At 35.8% G+C, this 27,532-nt stretch overlaps 1 protein-coding gene across 3 annotated transcripts; it reads right to left on the bottom strand.

Annotated features, from left to right (window-relative positions):
* Positions 1-1,942: 1,942 nt before the first annotated feature.
* Positions 1,943-27,532, bottom strand: YIPF7 (Yip1 domain family member 7). 3 transcript variants are annotated; one of them, XM_037002517.2, is made up of 7 exons: positions 27,440-27,510; positions 26,676-26,751; positions 25,822-25,938; positions 18,409-18,560; positions 9,527-9,672; positions 5,010-5,191; positions 1,943-2,362 (listed from the first exon to the last, which is right to left on the bottom strand). In XM_037002517.2, the coding sequence occupies exons 3-7, from the start codon at positions 25,935-25,937 to the stop codon at positions 2,200-2,202; spliced, it is 759 nt and encodes a 252-aa protein (XP_036858412.2). In that variant the 5' UTR covers position 25,938; positions 26,676-26,751; positions 27,440-27,510; the 3' UTR covers positions 1,943-2,199. The 3 variants fall into 3 exon arrangements, with proteins under 3 accessions (XP_036858412.2, XP_017530335.2, XP_073093783.1); XM_017674846.3 differs by lacking the exon at positions 26,676-26,751 and having other exon boundaries at positions 27,440-27,532; XM_073237682.1 differs by lacking the exon at positions 5,010-5,191.

The raw sequence follows: 27,532 nt of genomic DNA, 5'->3' as shown, positions 1-27,532 counted from the left end.
CAGCCAAGGAAATGGAGAAGGAACTACAAGGGAGGCAGCAGAAGCCGAGACTGTGATGACCCGGAACTGGGTGAGGACGTGCGTTAGAACAGGGGCTGGAGGAGGCTGGAAGGAAAGGCCGTCAAACACCTCTGAGAGGTCAAGTAAAGACTGAGAACTGACCACTGGGTATAACAAGATGTGGAGGTTGCTGCTGATTTGACAGAGGTGGTCTTGGTGAATAGGGTAGTGAAATCTTGACTAGATTGTAAGAAAAAGAGAATGGGTAGTGATAAAGTACAGGCAGAAACAATGGACAACTCTTTCAAGATTTTGCTGCAGGAAGTGATGTTGAATCAAAGGATTTTTATTTTAAGATAGGAGATACTGAAACATGTTTATATGCTGATATGAATGATAAGAGTGATATTGTCATTTATAATAAAAAATATTTATTTGGTCATGGCCCCAGTTTTAGGCACAGAGCTCCTAAAACCCTGAGGATTTCCTAAAGATGTCTTTTGTTACGTTAATGAGGTGAATTTTGGAAATCGCCCGGAAGTTGGGGGCTGCTCACCTGTGAATTTCAATCCCACCCTCCAGCCTCCAGTGAGTGGAGAAAGGCTGGAGATTGAATTCAATCACCAATCTCCAATGATATAATCAATTATCCCTCTGTAATGAGCCCTCCATAAAAGGATTCAGAGAGTTTCCGGGTTGGTGAACACTTGGAGATCAGGGAGAGAGGTGGGCCTGGAGAGGACACCGAAGCCCTGTGTCCTTTCCCCATACCTTGCCCTGTGTGCTTCTTCCATTTGGCTGTTCCTGAGTTACGTTCATTTATAATACACTGGTAGTCTAATAAGTGAAATGCTTCTCTGAGCTCGGTGAATTGCTCTAGCAAATTAATTGAACTCAAGAATGTGGTCCTTGGAACCATCTGAACTTATAACTGACACCTAAACTGAAGACTGGGATAGTCTGTGGGACTGAGCCCTTAACCTGTGGGATCTGGTGCTGTCTCCAGGTAGATAGTGTCAGAATTGCTTTGAACTGTAGGACACTCAGGTGGTGCTGGAGCATAGCTTGGGCGGTGTGGGGAAAACTACACGTTAGAACTGGAATCAGATTTCACTTAGGGCAAGAGGAATACAAGTAGTTATACAAGAAAAGGGGCTGGCTGTGGAGAGGAGAAGAGACAGTGACAAGAGGGAATGCCAAATATATTTCTTTATTTGTTTATTTTTATTTACTTATATACTCTGTATATATGTAGACATCTATATGTAAAGATGCATGGAAGTTAGTAGATCTGATGGTGGGAAGATGCAGCACTTTTCTTCTGATGTTTCTATTTTTCAATAAAATAAGAAATGTCATTAACTAAGTGAGAAATTAGGAAGGAGTATTGGAGATTTAAGCAGTGAAGAAATGGTGTGATATAATCATCTCAGAAAGAGTGAAAGCAAATTTAGTAGGGTAGTGTAGTAGGATTCAAAAGGCAGTACTGAGGGACCATTTAAAATACAGTAATATAATTAAAGTGGACCAAGTGGGATTTCCTCTACTCACATTCATATGTTTAGGGAGTAGATGGCAAGGTTACTGAGGATATATGCAAGAAACAAATTATAGTTATGGGCCATGGCATCTAAACCAGGTAAGCAGGAACTGAGAACTTGAAAATGTGGTGAGTTAATGCATTGTTTAAATGGGACAAAGAAACAGTTGTTAAAGTAAATGAATTGAAAAGCAGGAGGTTCTTTGTATTCTCAGCTAAGTAAAACCTTATATAACTTTCCCCTATAATTCTCCAAAGATGCTGGACTTTAACCACATGCACACAGCTTGAGCTCTAATGAGCATTTCTCAAAAGGCTCACTATGAATTTCCTTTATACAGTCATCACATAATAGTATTTGCTTACAATTTCTCAGAAATACATCCATTGAGAAAAGCAGGGTCCATTGGTACAACTAAATCCCTTTTTATTTTTAAGTGTTTTAAAATGTTTTGTTGAACCAAACCGAAAAGCAAAACATCATTCAAACCAAACAAGTTATTACAGAAACATCCTGAAATGGTTTTGTCTCTCTGCTTGTTATTCTCTCAACAGCAATAAAACAGAAATCATATTACCATGTTCGAATGCTAACACATTTCCAGCATAATCTGAATAGCAAACAAACAGAATTTTGTAAACAGTATCTCAAATACTCCTCAGAAAACTGTGAGGAGAGCAAAAAGTCCATAAAGTAAGGCACAAGGGTAGGCAACGAGAAGCTGCTGTCCTTCCATGTCCAAGGCTGAAATGAAGATTTTGGAAGCTGACAGACTACACCAGCCAATGATGACCAGGGCCAGCACAGTTCCAAAGGTGCCCCTACAACAAAGGCAAAAGAGATGACGACCTTTCACCAGGAGAAAATGAGATGATTAAATGGAGCGGCCTCTGAAATGCCCTTGGTACAATATGTGTCCATTTCTAAATGTTAAGGTGAGGAGCTATATGAACTCAAAGGACATGGCCAGGAAGAAAATTTTTGAGTCAAATTCACCATCAGAGGCTAAACATTTAATTCTTCAGTAAAACTTGAAAGAACAGAAACAGAAAAATTCACCTGCAGTCACTCTCATCTGTCAACATTCAAATCCAAACTCCTGACATTCTTTTAATAAACCATGTTTAAATACTTACTTTATAGCTATCGATTTCTTTCCCCCACATATTCTTTCCAAATTTCCCACAGTGTGCACAGAAAGATAACTGGACTTGCATACCAGTAGAGTGTCTATCCCCACTGCTCCCGGGTCCATTCCCAGGGTTTGGTCTAAGATAGTACAGTCGGCCACCGCCCAAGGAGGGAACACATGGGAGAGGAAGGCACATTTGTGTGTGACCTCTCACCTCATCACTGAGGATCCTTCTTGCAGACCACTGTGGATTGTTTAGAGTATTGAAATGCATTTGTTCAGATTGGTATCTTCAAAAAATAACTGTGGAGATAATTGGTTCTTTAAGAAGAAATGGGCAAATAAGGTAGTTAAGTCTAGCTCCCTTGTGAATAAAGTAAGAGTGAATTTCTTTTCTTGTGTGCATAACAGAATGTGTTATTTAGGGAAATAAAATATAAGAGCTAGGAAAGATGTCAGTAGTTATCTAGTCCCCAGCACTTCATTGCAATGAAGTGACTTGATGAAAACTCTAGTAGAGTGGGCGTTGGTTACCACCTCCTATCTCCTACCAGCCCATTGCTCCTTCCACCACCAAATGCATTGCCTCACTTGATACAGGTACAAACTGAAGTTGAGAACTGTATTTATTATTTGGGAGAATGACAGAAATATTTACTTTCAATAATTAAACAAAAGCAAAATAAGTGAAAAACTATATTGTAGAGCTTATAGTACCTTAGATGATAAATAAACCAAAGATATTTGTAAAACACTCTATTATTACATTTGTTGGTTTAATTAGTATCTGTTAGGAATAATATCCAGAGGGATTTAATGTACAGGTTTTTGTGAACAAAATATAAAATTATATATGGTTAATTTGAATGATATAATATGTCTGAAAGGGAAATTTCAGTATCATGGTCTTAGGTAGCTTATTCTCTTTTAATGTAATTTAAAATATTTTTAAAACATCCTCTATCATTTCAGAATGAAAATCTAAAGAAGAAAAGTCCAGACATCTGAAGATTCTCCAAATCCAAGAGTTTTTGTTTTTATTCTCTTCCTCTAATAATCTAAATTCATTTAAAATGCCCCAAATCTCAACTTTGCTGGAAATAGTTTAAAACTTAGAATTTTTAAATGCTAGTATTTTTTGGCAAAAGCATTAAACAAAATAAAAGTTGTAGAACTAAACTCTGTATTAACTTGTCAAACACCTCTTCAAACAGCATCATAAACGGAACAGCTTACTAAAGAACATGCTATACGAAAAAGTAGAATTTTTCCATGACTCAATAAATAGACCTAATAACTCAGATTGTATTTATACATACAAGGTATCTACTTTCTGTTTATACATGCCAGGTTATGTATTCCTCTGTTTTAAATGTTGACTATTTGCTGATAAAGTATGTGTTTGCTTGAGTCATTTCCAAGAACATTACTTTAAAATAAGACCATATTAAAACAAGCATTTCCACCTAACTCATTCTCAATAATGTTATAAAATAAATTATATGAGATTATATCTAAATAAAAAAATTAAAGGCTTTTCTAAAATGTCTACCTTTGGCATTGGTAAATTCTTTATGTAACATCCTATCCAGTATAATGTTAATAACCTAAAATGTGAACATCCAAGGAAAAAATGCAAATTGTTCCTCCTTTGGATGTAGAAGAATGAGCACTGATGGCAGATGGCTACTGGGCTTACAGCATGGCAGGTGACAAAGGACTATGTAATTACTTCTCTCCCCAACCAAAGTGGTAGTGATGTGCATATGCTCTGGGAAAGTTTCCAACAGAAATATATCAACTGGATCCTTATTAATAGTTCTGAATTGCAAACAGTAACTTCCCAGGAAGTAATGAAAAAACTCTATTGGCTGAGCATATATGCTATGAAATTCCTTCCCCGTCAAGGCTCCTGGGAATCCTGCACTACAAGGAGTCTAGCTGAGAAAGAACAAGTGCTTCCTGCCTAGAAGGAAGAAGCCCGGCCGCTGAGGCATATTGTCAGTGTTCACCAGGCACTTCCAAAACCAAACAAGTGAATTTTCTGTAGTTGTTACATTACCCATGACAATAGTTCATATTGAAAAATCTGACAACTTGCAAAGAGCCAGTTTTAAAGAGAACTTGGTTTAATTTATTTTTTAAATCATCGAAATAGTAACAGCACCTAAGCCAAAACTGACCTAGTTTCCTGAATCTGTGTGTAGCTTTTAATAGCCATCATTTCCCCAGTCCCTCTACCCAAACAACCAGAAACAGGTTAACTGTGGCACTGGTGTGGCAAGCTTTAGCAATGATTGTGCATGTGGGGTCGATTAGCGCACACAGACACTTACTGCAGAGAAAAGAAGATAGCACAGCTGGACAGGACGACCATGGGGAGCAGGCAGTAACCCAGCACGCTTGCTACGCAGCCATAGGACACCCTTGAAGAGCTCATCAAGTTTAATAAGGTGTGAATCCCTAGGCAGCCAACGGCACTCATGCCATACACATAACCAAACTGAACTTTTCCTGCCTAAAACAATAGGAAACAAAGTTTGAACACACAACAAACACAAGGAGGAAATCAAAACATCAACAAGACAGAGAGCATTTTAGAATCTATCAGCCTAGTGCTGTTCCTTTGTCTTTGTAGGACAATGATCATCAGGAGACTGGGATTCTGGAAGAAACACTGGCTTTCATAAAAATTCAGGTCCTGAAAATAAACAAGCTTATCTATACACTTGAGATAGCACAAGCAAGCTACAGAAAAGAGGAAATATTTCTAGGTTTACATTTTTATCATGGATTGCCTACTAGGGGCATAAGACGTAAGTAAGAATATATTTTCTCCCTGTATTTGTTGAATAAGTGAATGAATAAATCAATGAAAAAATTTCAATTTAGTCTCGGAGATTTACTAGGCATATTAGTAATAGTAGCAAACATCTAATAGGATTTAAGTCTTATTCTAAGGATTTCACATGTATTAAATTATTTAATCTGTACAATAACCTTATGAGATAAGTACTATCATTATACCCATTTCACACAAGAAAACTGAGGTGCAGGTAGGTTAAGTAACTTGCCCAACATAAAATAATGTAAGGTGGTGGAGCTCAGCTTTGAACCCAGGTGGTGCACCTCTAAAGTTTAGGTCCATAACATCTACAGGAGCACTAACAGTCCTAGAAGAATGGGACTTGTTAAACTTTATTTAATTTAGCATATCCCAAACTTACCTGACCACAGAATCCTTTGTTTTCATGATGCCTATTAACAGTTTAACTGAATATACTTTATGAAAAGCTGATTTGTATAAACCAACTGGTAACAAATCATGAAAGAGGCACTGTTAAATTAAAGGAAGTCAGTAGTGTTCATGATAGAACACTGATCCTCTGAGGGCTCATAAAACAGCCATGATCAGAAGGTACTAGGGACTGGGAGCTGAAATAGCCCCATTAAACTCATCCAGGGAAAGTCACAGTCTACTACTGTTTCAACAGGGAATATTTTAATGTTTGTTACCCAAGGATGCCGACGCTCCAGGAAAGAATGCATATAGTTTTTATATTTACATTAAGCTGATTAGAAATTCTAGATAAAAAGTTGAATAGGCTAACTCCTATTTTCATGAACATCATGTAAAAAAAGAAGGATCTGATAAATTCAGAGACAGCTTTTTAGCTGTCATTTTTTCTTCTCCATGGCTGTTATCCACAAAATCCTTGTGTCTTACAGAGTAAAGAGGTATTTCTTTTGCAGTTAATTACTGGAGAATGTTACCACCATTTTAATGTTCAAAATCGTCCAGCTATTTTGAATTCTTTCTCCATACTTGGGGAAGTTGGTCACTCCTAAATTCTTTCATAAAATGTTCCTGGGCTATGATGGCCAAATTCTCTCCCGCATTAGCCATAGGAAGTTCGCATTGATTATCTTTTGTATTCTTACGGCTATTTTGTGAAATATGCTGATAGTGCTAATGGACATGCTAAAAGAAACACAACAGTTATGTATCCATTGTTCTATTGGGTGAGTTTGCTCCACTTGAAAATAGTGACAATTTCAAAACACTTTCCTGTATTAGATATTCCTTAATATTTTAACAGGATGGGACAATTCTGAGGCAGGGATAGTTATAATAGTGAAAGGCAGCTTCCATACACCCAAAGGACACATAGCTGGACATTCCTGACCCCAAACGGTTTTGTGATGGGGTGGAGTAAATAGAGGATTCAAGGAACAGATTTGGTAGTAAAAGTGTCCCTTTCCGTATCAGTCTCTGACCTCTCTTTTCATCTCTTTCTCTTGCTAGTTTAGCCAGTTTAAGTCGTAATAAAATTTGGCAGGGGCCACTGCCATTTTTTAATTGTTTCAAATTCTAACAAGAGTTTGTAATTGAAATGGAAACTGAATTTCCTTTTTTTTAACCACAAGATTTTTTAGAATCTTCCCCATACCACCTTTATTGCTGTATCTTGATCCAACAAAACATTACTATTTTTCTGATAATGCTTTTATATTGGCCATGCATGTTCCTTTTCCAGATCACACTCCGATCAACCAGAAAAACTGAAGGGAGTCTTAAACCACTTGTCTTCATTGTTTTGGGGGAAAAAACAATTTTGAGAGGAAGAATAAGTAAAACTAGGTTTGTGTCAGTGTTTGAAGCTATTCTTTTTGGTTTGCCTCCTTCAATATGAAGAGAATCCCCTAGAAGGTATTATGCCTTATGTCAATAACATGAATCATAAAAATGATGAATATGTGCCTCTGAACCTCATACCTCTGGAAATAATGAACAGGTTTGGATATTGTTTCTGGATTTAGTTATACATTTTCAGGTACAATGCATATACCAGCCAATAAAATCATCCTTTACATTTGAGTTCTAGATATCCAGGACAGGGTTAACTTGGCTTCAAATGGATTTTGAATTAAGTCTGACTTCATCACTATCCAATTGGGTGTTTTTTTGTTTGTTGGTTGGTTTGTTCTGTCCCTTATTGCTCTATGTGTATCAGAATCAACTCTGAAGTAATCACACCTAACGATAAAATTGAAATGTTAATGTTTGCTTAAAACTCTTTCAGAAGATAATGCATTTTCACATATTCCCCCAAATTTTAGAAATGGCAGGAATCTTAGGAACCACTTAGATAAATTGTTTTGGTCTTCAAAATGAAGAAATGAAGGCCCAGAAATAGGACGCAGAAGGTTCAAAATCACACCTAGACGAAAGTTAGGGGTAGATACAATTTTTTCACTTCCAGTTGAATTCTTTGCCTCTTTTTCTTCATACTTAAAATGAAAGAGAGGATATTTAAACAACTGCAACTAGCATTATATACCACAAAAACATCTTAATGGGATTAATGCATTCCTTTAACGGATGGTAACAGGAATATTTTCTAAAGAAAAACAAACAGCTGCTATTATTACAAATTACTTGAAAAAGAAAGATGAGTCCATGTATTTAATTGTTTCTATTTGATTAATTGACATGGTCTTACTTAGCAGCTTAATCTAGGATTATCAAATTACTGTGACAAAGACAGAAGGGAGGCTAGAGACTAAATTAAAACTCTAGGTGATATAGTATTTGATTTACAGAGTATTTATATTTGCTGTAGCTTAAAGAAAGAAATAAGATGCTATCACTAAAAAACTATTGTATTGGATAAATACAATACTTATTGGCCACACTACCATGCAGAAACTAAATAGCTATCAGTATTTTGATTGGTATTATGTGATTAATAAATAAAGAGTGAAAATTTGTTTAGTTGCAAACACATTTTACAGCTACTTTTGAAAATTGCACCTACATTGGGAGAAAAACTGACTATGAGAAATGGATAGCTGTAAGAGGATGAAATGGACTGAATAGTTATTTTAAGGTCTTTTCCTAGAATCTTCAATTTCCTGTATTAATTCTCCTGCCAAGTTTGTCTCCTTGTACCTTCATTAAACTATGCTTTTCAGAATGGCTCCACCATCTTTTACATCCTCTGTTTTTAATGTATTGTCATTACCTCCTTGATATAAAATCATAGACTTTTTCTCATTTCTTCTTTTTCTTCCTTTTTTTTATTTAATGAAAAATATAATAAAATATGTTTCTAAACTATGAACTAGATGTCTTCTAAACTTCGGAAATTTATGTCTTTACTTTTTTGGTGATTCAGTATCATTTCTCCCAGGTTTAAAGAGTGAAAAAGGCCCATACACAAGACAAGTGGCCAAGTCAGGACGACAAATGTAAAACACTGAAAACCATAATAATTGGGGAAATATGTAGGTTGAATAAAACCACTGGTTATCCTTGAAAGTTAATTTAGTCATAGTAGCCTAACCAAAAATAAGGGACTCATTTCATACATCCCAAAGTACTTAAAATACTCTAGAGATACACCCAAGAAAGAAAATGAAGAGCAAACAGAAATGGATGTGTCCAGTGTCACAACAGAAATGTCACAGAAAACAAGAAATCAAATGTAGGTCTTATATTTCCCCAATTCATGGGTTCCTTCAATATTTTCAGATTGACATTCATTTCTGGATAACAAGAAAGACATAAATGATCTCCTACTCTGATAAAAATTTGACTTGATGATTTGATTTGTGAAATTCTATTTAAATTTATATATTTTTATCTGTTGTTACATATGATGGCTGTTTCTTTTTGGCACTATGGTTCAATTAAGTGTATATCTCACCCCCCCCCAAAAAAAAGTTATGAATTAAAGAATTTTCATTTTATAAAGTAACTTCCTTTCTTCTGTATACATAAAGACCTCTTCAAAAAATAATATTTGAAAGCACACATATTAAAATCTGGTGTTTGGCTGCTGTCCATTACCAGAAGCAGGGTAACTCCCAGGGCAATGCAAAAAAGGATGGGCCCGGTAAGGTCCGTTTCATTCATAATGCTGCCATCTGCCGGTTTCAGTGGGTTTAACACTGTCAAGGTTTTTTGACATATGTGATGAAGGTTAATTCCAAGTTCTGCAAAAATGAGAAAAAAAGGAAGACAATAAACATAAATACAGAAAAATAAACATGAATAATATTCTTGAATAAAATTTAACATCTGACCAATTTATTTTTCGCTTCAATCTGATTGTTATGCCTTCATAATCTAAAGTTCTGTTAATATATAGTAACTTTAAACAAAAATGAGAAAAGATTTTTGTTCTCAGTGAACTAAAACAAATATTTTGAGAAAGAATTCCATCAAACGAATTCCTGTGCTGCTTATGCAGCAAACACAAGCTTAAAATCTAGTTGAAAATTGGGAAATGGTCATTCTATAGTCCACAAATAAAATAAAATGATAGATAACAGATCAAAAATCCCATACAATTGCATTTAGATATTTCCTTTTCCTGCATTTTCCATTGTTATCACTTTTGAAATCATAACATACTTGTTATATCAAACATGGCATAATTTTCAGTAATATTGAACAAGATACACAAGATATTTATCTCAGGTAGGTGATTTTACTTCTTCCCTGACTGATGAGAAGAGCGGTTCTATGCTAACTGCCTGAAACTGCACAGGGGAGAAAAGGAGACGGCTCTTTCAGCAAGTAAGAGCAATCATGCCATGCATGCATATATTAATAAGGTCAATGTTCTATGTGGTTGAGTCTGTGTATTCAAAGATTAAGTTCTTAAGACAAGTTAACTTTTCCCTTTAATGAGTTCAGATGGTAGAATAAAACATCTAAAATCAAAAATCAGTGGAGCTCAAAATCTATGAGCCCAAACTCACTTAGAAATATCTGATTTTTTTTCTTACAATGCCTCATTTTTCAAAGAATTCTGACTGCAACCTCTTAGACACTTCTGCTAGATTTTGTTCCTGTTACATATTCTCTTTTTAAAAACAAAAAACACACAACCATCTGACATCCATTGAGTATAGCAATAAATACTGATACTGCATCAGTTTCTTTTTTCCACCAGTCCTATAAAGATAAAATTTAATATGCATCTTCAGTAGAAAAAAAAGAACATTCAAAAAGGAGAAGAACACAACTTTACTCTTTAGGAACTAATAAGCTGGTGGCCCTCCCATTGTTTTAAATTTGAATAAGAGTGACGCAGAGGTTAGCAAAAGTTGGAGCTAAACTTCTGTAAAGTACATGAATTTCAACTAAAAGAGCTGGTTATTTTATTGAATGTTTAACTGAACTTTGCTGTGAGCCCTGCAAGATCTACATGCATTGGTCTTACAGACATGGCGATGATGCTAGTTATTTTATTCCTGTTTTGTGCATCAGAGAGCCGAGGTTTTAAGAGACAAGTAATCTGTCCAAAGTCACAGAGCTAGTAATAGAAAACATAGGTTTCCACACTGGAGGATCTGACTCAAGAAGCCATGCTTTCCAAAAAACCCAAACAATTCAATTAAAAAATGGGCAGAGGAACTGAATAGGCATTTTTCCAAAGAAGACACACAAATGGCCAACAGGTACATGAAAAGATGTTCAACATCACTGATTATCAGAAAAATGCAAATCAAAACCACAAGGAGATATCACCTCCCACCCACCTGTCAGAATGGCTATTATCAAAAAGTCAGAGAAAACAAGTGTTGGGGAAGATGTGGAGAAAGGGGGACACGTGTGCACTGTTGGAGGGAATGTTAATCGGTGCAGTTACTATGGAAAACAGTAAAGAGGTTCCTCAGAAAATTTTAAAAATAGGGCACAGGCAGTCCCCCACCTCTCCCTCCACCACCACCTCTCCCCTGGCGAGATCTGAGCAGCACCGGAGCCTCTGGGGCTGTGGGCCTAACTCCTTCTACAAAGACTGTGGACTCCAGTCTCCCAGAGCCAACAGGCCCCAGGTAGACCCAGAGGTCAGTACACAGGGCATTGGAGCTTGTCAGCTTAGCTCTGCTACCTGATTGGTTTAAAAAAATGTTTTTAGATAAAGAAAATTTTTAAAAAATAGAATACCATGTGGTCCAGCACTTCCACTTTTGGATATATATCCAAAGAAATGAAAACAGGATCTCAAAGAGATATCTGCCCTCCCATAGTCACTGTAGCACTTTTCACAATAGCCAGGATATGGAAACAACCTAAGGATTCAACAACCATGAAAGGATAAAGATGCAGTATATGCATACAGTGGAGTATTATTCAGCCCTGAGAAAGAAGGAAAACCTGACATTTGCAAAAACATGGATGGACCTCGAGGACACTGCACTACAAGAAATAAGCCAACAGAGAAAAAAATTATTGCACATTATCATTTACATGTAGAATCAAAAATTAAGGGGGAAAAAAGAGTCAAATTCATAGAAACAGAGTAGAATAGTGGTTGGCAGGGGCTAGGGGTGGGGGAAATAGGAAGAAGTTGGTTAGAGGGTGCAGAAAAATTTGTTTTTAGTCATATAGCAGGGGTTGAGTCAGTGCATCTAATCTCGTAATGGTTGTATTTTTCTGAATTGAGCCCAGTTCTCCCATGTAAAGGACTATCTCCCTTAATCTTTGGTATGTGACATTCAACTTACCTTCCCAGGATTTAGTAACCATCTTTGGTCAAATACAGAGTATAGTTCAACTGCTTGTACTGGGGGATGTATCACCTTAACACCTTGCAAAGCTGACATTCTACACACAGAATGCTGGATAGACTTCAGTGATCTCCAGGACACAGAGGCCTTGTGCTAACAGGGACCTAGACATTTTCAGAAAGTCACCCAGACACTGGTCTGAAGTAAGACAGAAAGCATAGCCTTTTATTCATTTCACTTTCAGGGTGACTACTGTTATCCCAAACTTGAAAAGACAGAACATAACTGGTTACATTAATAGTGAGCAAATCAATTTACATTTCAACTTCCGTGATGAAATCCAGAAACAATATCCAAGAAAAAGAAAACATCGAACATGCATTTTCTTTTCACAGAGCATTCATGCATTTCTTAATGAACATACACATGGGAGAGTATGAGCAGCTCACCAAGCTTAAAATGAGGTTAGTAGGTCTAATGTGATTTTCTAAACAGCAGAAAGTTTAAAAAAATGAGAAATTTTGTAGTTTAAACTAATTCCACCTAAGGCTTATGCTGTTTTCAAACTTTATTTTCAATATAAACATTTATGCTAACAATATGTCTTCAGTATTTACCACCATAAAATGGCCTTTAATTCAAAATACCTTTGTTCTCAAAGAGCATAACAGTTATTTCTGAAGAAACTCAGATGGAAAATGCTTTATGAGACATTACTACTGATTTCAACCATTTATTTGATGGCATAATTAACTTCTGCACATGTTTCAAAATTAAGTCATGAAACAGTGAATGAGCATAAGCCTTCTAAATATTTACATAAGAAAAAGATTTTATGTTTTCTACCAAAATACACCTCCATAATATTTTACTTTCAAACTTATTACAAGGTATGCAAATTAGATTATAAGTATTTATTAATTGTAGATACCCTAATATAACACCTTATTATACAAGATTAAAGATGGAACTATGAAATTTGAATGCAAAATTCATTGTTTTGCTGTCATCTAGTGGTAGTAAAGTATACAATATATATGCTATAAAAATGAATTAATATCTTTGTTTTCTATGCAAATTGTGGCATTGGCCTTTCAAACATAAACATCAGACATTGCTACAAATTTAAGTACCAAATATCACAGTAATTTTTCTAGTCTGAACAGATTTGAATTAACTATTATTCTTCACAATGCATTTGTTAACATATTGATTATACATTATCAAATAGCAAAAGTTACCATTCTTACATAAAACCACCAAACAATTTTAGACAACAAAATATTTAAGGAACAAACACATTTTCAAATAACATGTGTTTTGTGCAAGGGGTGTTAATTATTATAGCTCCATAATTTTACAGGCTGTTTGGTGTACACTCAATAAAAACTAGCAAATGTCATTTAACACCTTATCCTAGAAATCCCATGTACAGCCTTTTCATATCTTTTAGACAGAAGATGCTTGAGGTGCTTACAAAGTCATGCAGCCTGAAGGAGATATTGTATCAGAGTCTAGAAATTTCATAGATTCAAAATGCAAGATTATAGTAGATGCTCTCTCTTCTAATATACTAGCAATTTGTTGGTGATAATTGCGAAGAGGAAAAAAAGCCTGGAAATTTTTCTCTGAGTTGTATTAAATGGGAGAGGAAATCTAGCATACTTCCTAGTTGAACTTATGGAGACATTAGAGGAGGTTGTATTAGGCATTACAGACAAGTGGAAAAGATTATTTTCAATAGATGTTACAAGAAAAAGTGGTTAATCATTAACAAAAAATAATATTAAGTCTTCCTTCACATACTAACTTAAAACAATTTTCAATCAATCAAAAATTTAAGTGCAAAATGAAGAGATAATTTTAAAATTTAAGAATCTAAAATGAGATACAAGCATTATCAATAGCTGTTGAAATACACTCTAAATAAAAAGAGCAGTTGGAAAGAAAAGTTACCAAGAAAAATACTATGGAGTTGAAAACATAAGTATTAAAATTTCTATATGCCCTAATGTTTCATAAACAAATCCAATAGCAAACACAATCTAGGAAATAAATGTTTGAAATATATATCCTAGACAATAATTAAAACCTTCACCATATAATATCTCTATAAATAAACAATGAAAAGAAAAATCTTAAGATTTCAATAGGAAATGTGACAAAGAACAGGATAAAACATGAAACATGAAAAAATACAATGACTTTTCTTACTTTTTGCTTATTTGCCTATCAAATTAACAAAGGCAGCTGATTCTACTGTGAAGGTGTAGTGGATCATCCTTTTTCAAGATCAGTTTGACAGTGTTAAGTAACTTTTGATCCAGTAATTCCACTGCTACGGATTCATGCTAAGAACAGACTGTATATAGGTCAAAGATGTTTATGATGATGGCCACCAAAGCTTCACTTATTAAAAGGAATAAACTTCAAGATGAGTTTAAATTATGGTACTTTTTTTTTTTTTTTTTTTTTTTTTTTTTTTTTTTTTTTTTTTGAGAGGGCATCTCTCATATTTATTGATCAAATGGTTGTTAACAACAATAAAATTCAGTATAGGGGGGTCAATGCTCAATGTACAATCACTAATCCATCTCAAGCCTAATTCTCGTCAGTCTCCAATCTTCTGAAGCATAACGAACAAGTTCTTACATGGTGAACGAATTCTTACAGAGTGAATAAATTCTTACATGGTGAACAGTACAAGGGCAGTCATCACAGAAACTTTCGGTTTTGATCATGCAATATGACCTATAAACCATCAGGTCAAATATGAATATTCATTTGATTTTTGTACTTGATTTATATGTTGATCCCACATTTCTCCTATTATTATTATTATTTTTATTTTTAATAAAATGCTGAAGTGGTAGGTAGATGCAAGATAAAGGTAGAAAACATAGTTTAGTGCTGTAAGAAGGCAAATGTAGATGATCAGATGATCAGGTGTGTGCCTATGGACTAAGTGTTAATCCAGGCTAGACAAGGGCAGCAAGACATCCACGGATGCAGAAGATTTCTCTCAAAGCAGGGGGGGTGAGGTTCTGAGCCTCACCTCTGTTGATCCCCAAATTCTCACCTGATGGCCCCCCTGCGACTGTGCCTGTCTTAGGTTGTTCCTCCCTTGAGGAATCTTACCCGTCTCTGGCTAACCAGTCATCTTCCGGGGCCATACAGGGAAATGTAAAGTTGGTAAGTGAGAGAGAAGCCATATTGTTTGCAAAGGTTAGCTTTTTACTTCTTTGCAGATTTATGCCCTGTGGCTTCTATGCCCAGCACTTGTCTCGAGGTATCTTTACCACCTGGAGGAATTATGATACTCGGTAAATTCGATATGAGGCACGAATTCTATTTAAAGTTTGTAATTAGGAAGGAAGAAGAAAAGCTATAGATGTAGCATATGAAGGAAACTTGGGAGGATTGATTATTTCTTTGACATATCTTCTTGTATAGTACCTTAAGTATGTATAGGTTTTAAACTACTAACTAATTTGCACACACATATTGACATAATAGGAATACGGTGACATAAACAAAGCAAATCTATAATCACCAGCCATCTCCAGTGAAGCCAAGAAAACCATTTAGGCACCCTAGGCATTTGTGAAAATTTATCTATGATATGATGGATATTTTCCAACTGTACTTGAACCATCAGACAAATTAAAGCAGCCCATTTCTGGGATCTGTTCACATCCCATATGTTCTTTTAACCATAGATAGTCTATAGTCATGAGATTTTGGGGTGCTACAACTTGCACCCCTCCCAACTCCTGGTTGAGTTCCAACAGTACAGATCCAGTCAAATTCGTTGTCTCACTGTATGCACATGCCAGCCTAGACATCTCCCTCCTCCTTCTCATGGCAAGTCCAGGAGACGGTGGGCTGGATGCAGCCACAACCGCAGCATCGTCCGGATCCCTGTGGAGGCTTTTTGATGATCATCCCCCGGCACGAGTCCTCCAGAGAGTGCTGATGCCGGAAGCTCCTCCTCATATCGTATCTTAGTTCATTTTCTGGGTATCCGAGCTAGGCCTTGATCTTCTGCGTAGAAACAAACAGACCCTTTGCCCACACTTTGACATGCCCTCTATACCACTGTGCAGAACTCATTGGAGGTCAGCACACAGTAACTGCTTTTTTTTTTTTTTTTTTAATTAAGAGAAAGGAATATTATCAGAAAAGAGTACCTCCATAGCTGATCATCTGACACCCTTTAAGTGATCAACATTAAGGATATTTAAAGCATGCGTTGATCTTTGATTTACCAATAGTTTTATCCTGTTAAGGAGTAATCCCCCTTTTCTTTCTTTCTTTCTTTTTTTTTTTTTTTAAATTTTTAATCTACACTTACCTGAAGAATACTATGTTTACTATGCTCTCCCCTATATCAGGTCCCCCCTAACAACCGCATTACGGTTACTGTCCATCAGCTTAGCAAAATGTTGTAGAGTCACTACTTGTCCTCTCTGTGTTGTGCAGCCCACCCTCCCCTTTCTCCCTCCCCCCCATGCATGCTAATCTTAATACCCCCCTTCTTCTTCCCCCCCCTTATCCCTCCCTGCCCACCCATCCTCCCCAGTTCCTTTCCCTTTGGTACCTGTTAGTCCATTTTTGGGTTCTGTAATTCTGCTGCTGTTTTGTTCCTTCAGTTTTTCCTTTGTTCCTATACTCCTCAGATGAGTGAAATCATTTGGTTAAATTATGGTACTTTTATATGACAAAATATTATGAAGCCATTATGTATCAGTTTGTAAATAATATTTAATGACTTTAAAGAAGGCATGTATAGAAATGCTTATAATACAAAGCAACTTTTAAAAAATACATAACTTTGTATCCAAAGTATGAACCAACTTTCAGGTGTTCACAAACACATGCATATTCAAAGAAATATATTTCATTTTTAAGTATAGATACTATGTAATATATATATACATGCACATTCATAGAAAAATAGAATTAAGACTGGAAGAGAATACATCAAATCACTAATACTATGTCTCAGAGACAAAATTTTAGATGATTTTTATATTTTTATTCATGTTTCTGTATTTTCCAAATTTCAAAATTGAATATACATTTATTTTATAATCAGACAACTTAGTAGTACCATTTGGTTTTTAAGTAGGAATGTGGGTGAGTCAAGTAAAACATTTAATGAGAAGAGTTTATAATTTTCAGGTGTTGATTATTAATTGTAGAGGCAAAAAAGAATGATTTGGTTAAACATAACTGACCCAAAAACTTAACTGGCATCTAAAAAGTGAACATATCTATTTTCTGTACTTTTCTAAGTGGTTTGAATCTTTCACCTTTTTAATTTTGAAGTTGAAGAAAGAAGAATGTTTTAATGCCAAGGAGCCAGCTATGTTCATATGAAGCAAACAATGATCTTCTGATGTGAAATACTGGAAATTTTTATCTATTCCTTTTCACATGACTACATATAAAGAAGTTAGAATAGTTAACCTGTGAATATTTCTCCTTGACTTTCAAATCTAAATCTACTTGAATTTTTTGAGCATCTATGCTTCTGACATCCTGTTGACATTCTTTGGCAGCAAAAGCAATAGAGATGGAGTGGCAGGGATTAAAAACAAACAAAACAATCCATGGATGGAGCTCCCCTGAAATCCTGGAAGGCCTTCAACAGTAAAGGTCTCTCAGTTTCCTTGCCCCCAACAGAGCTTTTTACTGGAATCCTATTCCTTCCCCCTTAGCCATGCCTGCCTGAGATGAGGAGGCTCATATATGAGCCAGGGAAGACATTACACTGGCTTGTCTCCAGGATAGCAACAGAAACAGTTGAGAAGCTACCCACTTTGCCCCCAGGCAAATATGGCAGAAGATAAAATACGCTATTATGAAGTAGCTAACTGGGGTAGGAAGGATGGTTACTTTGATGAACCACCCTGCCAAAAGATATCTTCACTGTTGTCTTGACATGGCCAGGGAGTCCACATTTAAGAAACAGTGAAGAAATATTTAATAACCCCAGCAACAGCACACATCTACCTCCAGTTTTCTCCACACAAACATGAGCCAAACTTCCAGTGGCTTAAGTTTCCGGTTTGGGAGACACTTGTTTGTACATGGAACCCTTGCACATAAACACTGTACACAGTACGCTGACAGTGCTCATTAAGTGCTAATTACTGCGATTATTCTTTGGGCTCTACACACATGAATAGCACTTCCTTAACTTACCTTCTAGCAAAGGAGGCTCTTCATCAAAACTGTCAATGTAAGGAGATTGTGAATAATAATCAGAGTTGGATGCTGGCTGTCCCAGATAGTCTCCTGACACAAGCGTGTCCGGTGGGGCAAAAGCAGGCTGTGGCTGCTCCCTGGCAGGTTGTCTAGAAAAGGAAAATACTGATATTTATACACCAAAAAACAAATATGACAAATCAAGGAACGAAACTACTGTTTTTCTTTCATGAATTCTCCCAGTTTAAATGAGTATTTACCCATGAAATAAATTATTTGCTTAAAGTTTAATTTTAATTTAAAAAAGATGTAACTGGTCTGAGAAGACTGGAAAAATGATTGATACCAACTAACATGTATTGGTTATATACAATGTGCTCAACATGTTCCTTCACAATTTCTCATGTAATTTAAATTCTATAAGGTAAACTGTAATGCTGATCCCACCTTAAAGAAAAATAGATAGAGGTGCATGGAAGTGGAATGACTGGCCCACTATCACACACCTTTTCAGGTGGTGGACTCTGAAGTTGTCTGAGCAATGCTCTGTTCTCTACTCTATGTCGCATCTTCACTTATTTTTATGGGCAATTGCCAAACATGACATTCCCTATGAATCTGTGAAAGCAGCAAATAAAAAAAATCACAATTTTAAAAGTAAGTCGATTCATAGGGAAAAAAAATAATACATAAACTGATTGAGGTCCATAGAGAATAGACTTCCTCGCTCCGGCCACCCCCAGTATTGCCCATCGAATTATCTTTGAGTACCTAAGTAAAAGTATTCTACAGCTGGCTTTAGTTTCTTTTTTTGAGATGTCAATTTAGTTTTGTTGAAACATGATTTTTCAATACTTCCTGAACCATGCTTTTACTCGTTTTTATTTCACCCTTTGTGTGAGAAATTTGGAAAACAACAATCTGAGTAAATAATTTATTGCTAGAGAAAGGAAAGAATTAAAAAAGGAGAGTGTAAGAAGTTATTTTATCATGTAAAATTGTATCTGAAAGAAGGGGAAAAAAACATAAAGAGTTGTCCTTGTTAATATATTTAAATTTCTTTTATCAAAGTCTTTAAGGCTAAGCAAAAAGTACAGTCCAGAATTCTGAATTTTATAGTTTCCTGTGATTGGTTTGTGTTAAAATATTTACAAAATGACATTCATGCTCTCCTTCCAACATTAATCTTAATATGAAGTCTACAAATAACATATTCAACCTCCCTCAAATGAGTAAGCCTGGCAGAAGAAACAAGCTTGTCTGGAAAATAAAGCACCAAGGTATAGATATATCCATTTAATCATTCACTAACTCAGCCAAAGCTCAGTATGGGCAGGAATCAAGTGTGATACTTTTTGAATCCCCTGTAGCATGCAATGAATACCATTATGTGGCATATTCATCTTTTTTTCTTTGTTTTTATTTGCTCAGGAAAGCAGGTCAACTGTCAAAAGTCCTAGTAAAAATGAATTATGAATAAGAATCTGAATGACTTGTTTGATGAACTTCCCTAGATATGCACTTTCTTAATGTAAGCATTTCTAGAAGAAAAGGAGCAAATAGAGATGACTCAGTGGTCCAGTGCCTAAATAAAACTATTTGGTTGACAATCCATCTTGGCTTGACCATAACCCATGCCAGACGCTACTAACTAGGCTCGAGGAAAGGGAACTTACACCATCAACTGCCCGCACAGCTGTCTCTGTGAATTGAGGGAAGTGAGCATGGACAGCTACTTTGAGCCAACCCTCACGAAGAGGGAAACACACTTTTACAGAAAAAAATATTGCCTGTTACCAGCCAAATCCTATCTTTTCCTTTTTCCTCCTTCTCTACTCCTTCATTCGGTCAGCTTGGTCTCTGTTGTCCTTGTGATAATGGAGACTTAGTATTAAAACTTCCCTGCCACTTATTTAAGAAAGTGAAATTTCAAAATTAATCCTATAAAAGAAGCCTCAAAATCCTTCATCTATAAAAACTATCATGGTCACCATCTATCACTGTCTGTATTAAAATTACTTTTTTTCTCTTATAACTTTGTACATGTTGACAATAACATTTAATACTACATCTCAATAAAGAGACCTAATCACTATTAAAATGATCACATTAGTCCACAGTCCCCAAAATTCTGCAAATAACCCAATTTTCATGTTTTAGGCTTTTTAAAAAAAAAAATTCGGGTGTTAAACAGCCATAATTTTAACCATATATCTTGAATCTACATTTAGTCCCATGTCTTCCAGTGTTATCATTTTTACTGGATGCTGCTAACTCTGAATAGCTATGCTAATGAAGTTCTCTTATACTCTTAGTGACATTGTTCAAGCCTGTAATATCTTTTCATAAAAACAATCCAGGAGGAATGGGACTGGACACTTTACTAGCTGCTTTGCTAAGCCTATAGCTCTGAATTATTAATCTATTAAAAGCAATTTCATGAGTCAGATTAGTATACCAAATATTTAAGATGGTAAGGTTATAGCATATCTATACCACACAGCAATGGGAGCTTTTCAGAGTATACCAACGAAACACCCCTCTTCCTTGATTACACAGCATCTTAATTAGCTCTATAAGAGGATCTAAGTTGAAATTTGGATGATTTCTAACTGAGCACATTATTCCAGATGAAACAAATGTCAACTGAATTAAACCAAAAGAAACACTGGGTTTTGGCTGGTTGGATTTTAAACATCAGTTTTGTTAGCAGGCACCTTCTCTTCCTGTAAGAATCTTCAAACTACCTTGAGGTTACTGCAAAAAGCTGCTTTAGAACAACTGGCAACATTTTTGTCATATTTCCCTTTGCCCTTCTTTTGCTTCCTGTCTCTGTGGAGTTACATCTATGCCTGCAATGGTAATCCAAGGGTTGGACTTGTCCTGAACCAAGTAGAGAGAGTGCTTAGCATACATGGCCTCTGGAGTCTGACCACCTGGGTTCATATCCCAGATCTGTAAACTCAGGCAAATTACCTCACATTCTGTGCCTCTGTTTTCTCATCTGTAAAATGAGGGTAATAAGAGAACTTGTAAGGCGGCTGTGAGTTAAATCACCTGAAATAAGTAAAGCACTTAAAACAGTGTTGGGCACACAAAAAGTGATAAATAAGCATTAGTTAAGTATGTGTGTGCTCTTTCCTTCCTGAGACTTACACCAAAGCATTCCAGACACCCTGGACCAGCATCTCCCAGTCTCTCACTTCCTCAAGGAAAACACATTAATAAGAGGCCAAGAGTTTGTATCCCCTCTGTGCTGATCACCTTCAGCTTTTTCATGTTTGGTTTCCCTTAAACATCCAAACTGAATTCAACAATATCCCCCCAGTCCTGTGTTTTCCTAATAGGAGCCTCTCCACTGGGCCCTTGTCAGGATTTCTGTCACTAAGCTATAAAGCAAGGGCCACACTCCTGGTGCATAGAAAACCCTCTGGATGCTGACCAGTTCTTCAACGCTGCCCTTTTCACCACCCATGCCTGGGGTTATAGTTTCACTGAGCCTCCAGAAGCTTGTCTTTACTTAGTTGATACTCTGTTAAGAGAACACATAGACTCCAGCTGGGGAAATTTTTTTTTTACCTATTTCTGAGCCAAAAGGAGTTAACATTCACCTTCCAGTACAGACATAGAAGATTGCAATTAGAAGACTAAACTGCAATTTCTGTGGTTGCAGAAATACGTTTGCTGTACAGGTCAGTTCTCTTTGTCCCATCACATAATCTCTAGCTACAAATTTTATTAGATGTTTTGTTTTTCCAAAACTATATGTTTGGTCTTCCATTGATGATCAACCAATGCTGGTTTCTCTATCCCAGGGAGAAAGCAAATGGTGAGCTGATTCCCAGTGTCATAGGCAAGCTAAAGTGTAATTCAGGTGGTGAATGTGCTTTCAGGTAAGTGCAATTTATCGTTAAGTCTATTTGCACATTTGGAATAATATTCAAGTATCTGTATATTTCATACAGTCATGTGACATTGCACTTGGCCAGGAACCTGAGGCTATGAGTTCCGTATTTCGCACACCATCAGGTGAAACAGTGTAAGACAGCACTACGGCAAGTGTTACAACAAAAATATTCTCTTGGTTAAAAAATATTTAGCCTGGAATCCCAGAAACATTTTATCTATGTATGGGTCCAGTTGAGCTAGTAAAATAAGGCATTCTAAGTATCCTTGGTAAGAACATATTGATGGTAGTGTGTTTTTGGGAATGGTGGCTGGGGATTTGGCTTATACAACATTCCCAGATCCTGGCTGAGCCAGCGGGTGCACAGTGACTGTGTCCCATTAGCTATGCTTGAAACACTAGGGGAAGATTAGGTCTGGGGATTCAGAAGAGCTAATGATTAAATATTGGTCTGAGAAAGTCTTACTGAAACAAACAGTTTTCCAGTTGTTACCTCTCTGTAGAAATATCTACTTCTTTCTCTGAATAATTTGAATAGATTTCCCATTTCGAAAACTGGAAAGATATAGTGGGAAACTATCACCGAGATGAATGGCTACAGGTGATTGGAAATAATGACTATCTGAATGATTGGATAGTTAAGTTTTTTAAAATGAGCAGACTCCTTCTTGTTCATTCTAAAATAAGAAAATTTGATTTTAAATATAAATACCTTCAGTTTCTTAGTAAGCAGCCACCCAGCTTTTAGATGAATATGCTATTGAGCGGACAAGTTTTTTAAATAAGCTCTCATATGTTTGAGGACAGGAGGGTGGATAGCAAGAGAAAGAGAAAAAGGGACTAATTGATTATAAACTATCCACTGGATTCCTATGTCTTTTGACAGGATGATCAGCATCATATTCTGATTTGGGGTATGTTTTAATGGGACTATTCACTGTTTGAATAAAAGATCAAATCTCTAGAATTTGTTTGATGTGCACAATAAATCACTGACTTGATCCTATGTTTTATGTACCTTATAACACTACCACAGCTAATATGCCCTTTTCTCATGCCTAAGACTGGCAGTGTGGATTAGAATTGAAATGTTACCTGCATCCAAATCACAACTTGGATTGAAATGCTCAGCATCTAAGGCAGGTTAGGCCATCAACCTGATACAATATGATCATGAATTTTCCTCATTTAATTATATTAATTTCCATCTCTTTATCATCTTGATTTGGTCAGTTCTGATAGTGTGCAATCAAATGGAGTAGGAAGATTGGGTGGGTTGGCATGTGGAACAAGGCTGTGGCCCACAAGGCCCTGCTTAAAGAGAAGCTCTGTCTCTGTCTTTTTGGACTTTCTGGTTGAGTTTGAAAATGTAGGTTGCAGATGATACCTAAGTGCTTATTCCATCTGGAGAAGGGAAGGGAGAAAGAAACAGAAAGTGACTAGTTCCCTTCAGTAAAACAGAAGAACAGAGCTGAAAAAGCCTCTTAGTAGATCTCATGGTAGATTTCAGACTTAAGAGATCATCTTGAAATATCTTAATGGTCATCTACTCCCTCTGTCATCTAACACTTTTCTATTGTTTCTTTACCTTCCAAGGTATAAATAATAAATAAAGTCAATTTTTTTTCTTTGGTTGGATTCTGCAATGATTGTGCCAATGCTATACATCTTTATACTTTCCCCCATTTTTAATAAGTATATTAAAACATTTAAATTTGCCTAGCGACAGTATTCAGATAGGTAAATAGATACATAGCAGTATAGATTGTTTCTCATTGAAATTCTTATGGTAACCTAACTGATGTTGGACAACAAAAATAGAGGCATGAATTAGATAAAATTCCAGAAATTTAACTTTTATAGAGCTTAGTCTTAGAGCAGTATTTCAGCACACGTAGCTACGAAGCAGCTTGTGAAAGATGCGATCTGCCTTTGTCCGTAGGAGTGATCAGCCAGTGAAAAAAATTTCCAAATTGTTCTGGACATAGTTGGAACAGAAGAGTTCCCATTGCCTGACGTATTTATTCTGCCTTTTGCTCCTTCATCTGGAACTTTCAAGGTATTTTTCTGTGTTCAGAAAAATTAAGAATTAATAAATTTGAAATATTTGTTATATAGTTATTTGGCTTAAACTGGTTGGAATGGCACAATGACCACATATCCTAGTTTGCCTAAAATGGTCTGGTTTATTCCTACTGTACCAACATTATTATTAATAGTGTGCACTTTATTCTCAAAAATGTCTTGATTTTACAATAAATTATGTGCCTATCCTGGTTATGGGTTGAATCAAACAACCTTGGACTAAAAGCCTAACCCCGTTTCTTACTAGCTGTGTGACCTTGGAAAAGTTCTTTTATCTCTCTGGGTCCCTGCTTTCTCATATGTAAAATTGGCGTAATAATAGTACTTATCTCAGGGTTGTTTGAGGATTCAATAGTTAATTTACATACAGCTCATAACAGCATTGAACACATTGTAAAAGCTCAATACATGTTGGTTATCATGAAAGCTGAATGGTCTGACCCTTCTAGAAGTTCATTAATGTAGACCAACAAAAGAACACCCAAAGAATCAATTGTATAACCAGACTCAAGTTTAAGTGACTTTAGGCAATGAAATGTCCATTGCTTTCACCAACTGTAGTTCAGTGAAAAAACAACATTTACACAGTGGTTTTACTTTAACACACACTTTCCTACCCATTTCACAACTGTTCTTCACGACAATTCCATGAAGTAGGTATACTGTTAATGCCCTTACATCTCAGTTCCAGACAGTCAGGAAAGTTAAGTCTTTCCCAATGTCACAAAGAACAAATGTGAGAGCAAGAATTTGAACCAAACCCTTTTCACCATAAATGACTATTTGGGGCACTAGTAAAGGGTAAATATTAAGTTATTATCATTTTTTATTTCTTTTCAATTCAAGTTGAATTGTCAACTCAAATAGGTAGCACATTCTGAAGTATGTTTATCTCGATTCTATTTAGGAGTTTTCACACTGTATTATAGTTGCATATTTAATTGCCCACCTTTCCAATATAAATTCTTATACATTTTGTGAGGGAAAATATTATGGACTCCTTCTTTATCTTTAGGCATGTAGTGCCCATCTTAATTCCTGACACACAAGCAGGCACTCAATACATGTTTATTAAATGAAATAAATCTGTTTCTTAAGCAATGTTCTGGAAAATATCAGGTTAAAGAAAAATGTTTCCTGTTTGTTCCAAGCCTACATTCAGGTTCTGTTTTAGGTAATATTTTGAAAAGAAGAGACAGGTCACTCACCTGTAAATAGGCCTGAGGTAATCAAGGGCAGTGATGGAGAACTGAATTTATTTCTCTGCTCTGTCCTGGCATTTCTTCCTGGGTATCTTACTGACGTATGCTGGGGAGAGCTTTCATTTCCCCCAAGGAAACCTTTCTATCTGGAGCCCCTATGCAAAATACTATGACTTCTTAAAACTAGAGGGTATCTTTTCAATATAAAATACTTACATGCTGGATCCATAAACGTTTCCATAGATGTTAGCATCATTACAGCTCGGCTCCTGATTATCAATGGTATAATTAGATTGGTAAAAATCAGAGTCAAATTGTCCCAAATTTGACATCCTGAAAAATAAGAGTGCTTTTTACTGAGAAGTTTATGAGTCAGTAAAACTTTTTTCAAGGTATTTACAACAATCAATTAACAATGTGATTATAGCTGGATTCCTATTGGAGAACGAAGTATTCTTTCGATGGGGTAAATTAGGTACTGAAGGAAAGATGTGGAAATGTATGCTAGAAAGTAATTTACAAAACATGTATTTTCAGTTAACTTCTGAAGTTTTCACTGACTAGAACTGTGACTGACTAAGGTGACTTTAACTGATCTGAAAAAACTAATATTCTTCACCAAATATCTTATTCTCAGCAGTTTAAGAGAGAAAGTTTAATAATTGGTATACATCTAGAAGGTTTTTAACTTAAACATTGTTAGTTCACACTTTAAGGGTGTATCTATATATCTATATCTATATCTATATCTATATCTATATCTATCTATATATATATACTCTTCTTGCAAAGTCAGAAAGAAAATGGCTAAAAATAATCCTATTTGAGTTTGATTTTTTCTAGAGTTTTAAGTTTGCTTAACAGACTCCCTGCTCCCCAAAACAAAGACAAAACCAAGTAGCCAATTTCCCAGTTCTATTTTGCAATTCCTAAAAAATGTTTAGAACATTTTCCTTTTTCTCCTGCCCTGCCTGCTAGACCTGGGCTTCTGGCTAAGACAGAGGGAGAAAGGTTGTATTTTGCAAGGGAACAGGATCTTTCTATGCGCTCTGCACATAGTTTCTACTCACTTCAGGGAGTAAAATAGGAGTGCCTGATTCTGATTCAGACGTAACAGCTAGGAATTCCAGAGGGAGGAAGGAAGATTTGAGAGGTGGAAAACAGGGGAAAGAAAGCAATGGGAACAGAAATGGTGACTCTGGATGAAAACTAGAGAATGGAGTAGAAAACCTTCTCAATTGGCTAGATATGGTTCTTCAACTCAACATTTTAATCTTTACTTTTTTTGAAAACTTTCTTTTATCAAAAGTGTGAATTTAAAAATCACTAGGAGTAATCCATATAATAAAAATAATCTATGATATACTGCTTACAATAAATTTCCAATGAAATTGCATAAACTGCTTTAGCTCTAAGAGCCTCATTAATCAGAAATATTCAAGTAACGCTTGTCAAATATATAACATTTTTTCAGTTCAATAAAAATACAGAAAGATTTTCTAAAATTAGATGCAGCAATTCATATACTTGACTTAATAAATCAAGGTTTTTCATTAGTAACATGTATTAGCTATGAATTATGTAATCTAGAAGCAGGACTAGGAGAGTATTAAATCTTTTAACAACTTATAATTTAAATAATTTGAATTTTAATAGCATAACTTCCTCAGTGCAAAACATATGTTATTATAGAGCAAGTGATTTCACTGGACTACCCTAAGTTTTCATAGCACACAAAGCTTTATGTAACATGACTATTGGTGTTACAGTCCTTACATAACCCAACTTCACACTTTGTTTAAATGCCAAGTTTTAAGAAGGATCAGACACATACCTCTATGTTATGTTATGGTGAAAGATCTTGCGACAACTGCAGCTTTACTTGATGGTAACAAATCAGTTTGTGAAAAGATGACCTACGGGCTGC

Source organism: Manis javanica, chromosome 5, assembly GCF_040802235.1.
Source record: "Manis javanica isolate MJ-LG chromosome 5, MJ_LKY, whole genome shotgun sequence".
NCBI classification, from domain to species: Eukaryota; Metazoa; Chordata; class Mammalia; order Pholidota; family Manidae; genus Manis; species Manis javanica.
Note: the sequence above shows the minus strand (reverse complement) of the source record. Positions and strands in the feature narration are given on the sequence as shown.

Bases quoted from the DNA above. Each gene is read 5' to 3' on its own strand.
- YIPF7 (XM_017674846.3), bottom strand. From the start codon at position 25,937: ATGTCAAATTTGGGACAATTTGACTCTGATTTTTACCAATCTAATTAT. The intron at 9,673-18,408 runs GTAAGTTAAGGA...TCATTTTTGCAG, and splicing joins AGAGCCTCCTTTGCTAGAAG to AACTTGGAATTAACCTTCAT. The intron at 5,192-9,526 runs GTAATGGACAGC...CTATTGTTTTAG, and splicing joins TGGGAGTTACCCTGCTTCTG to GCAGGAAAAGTTCAGTTTGG.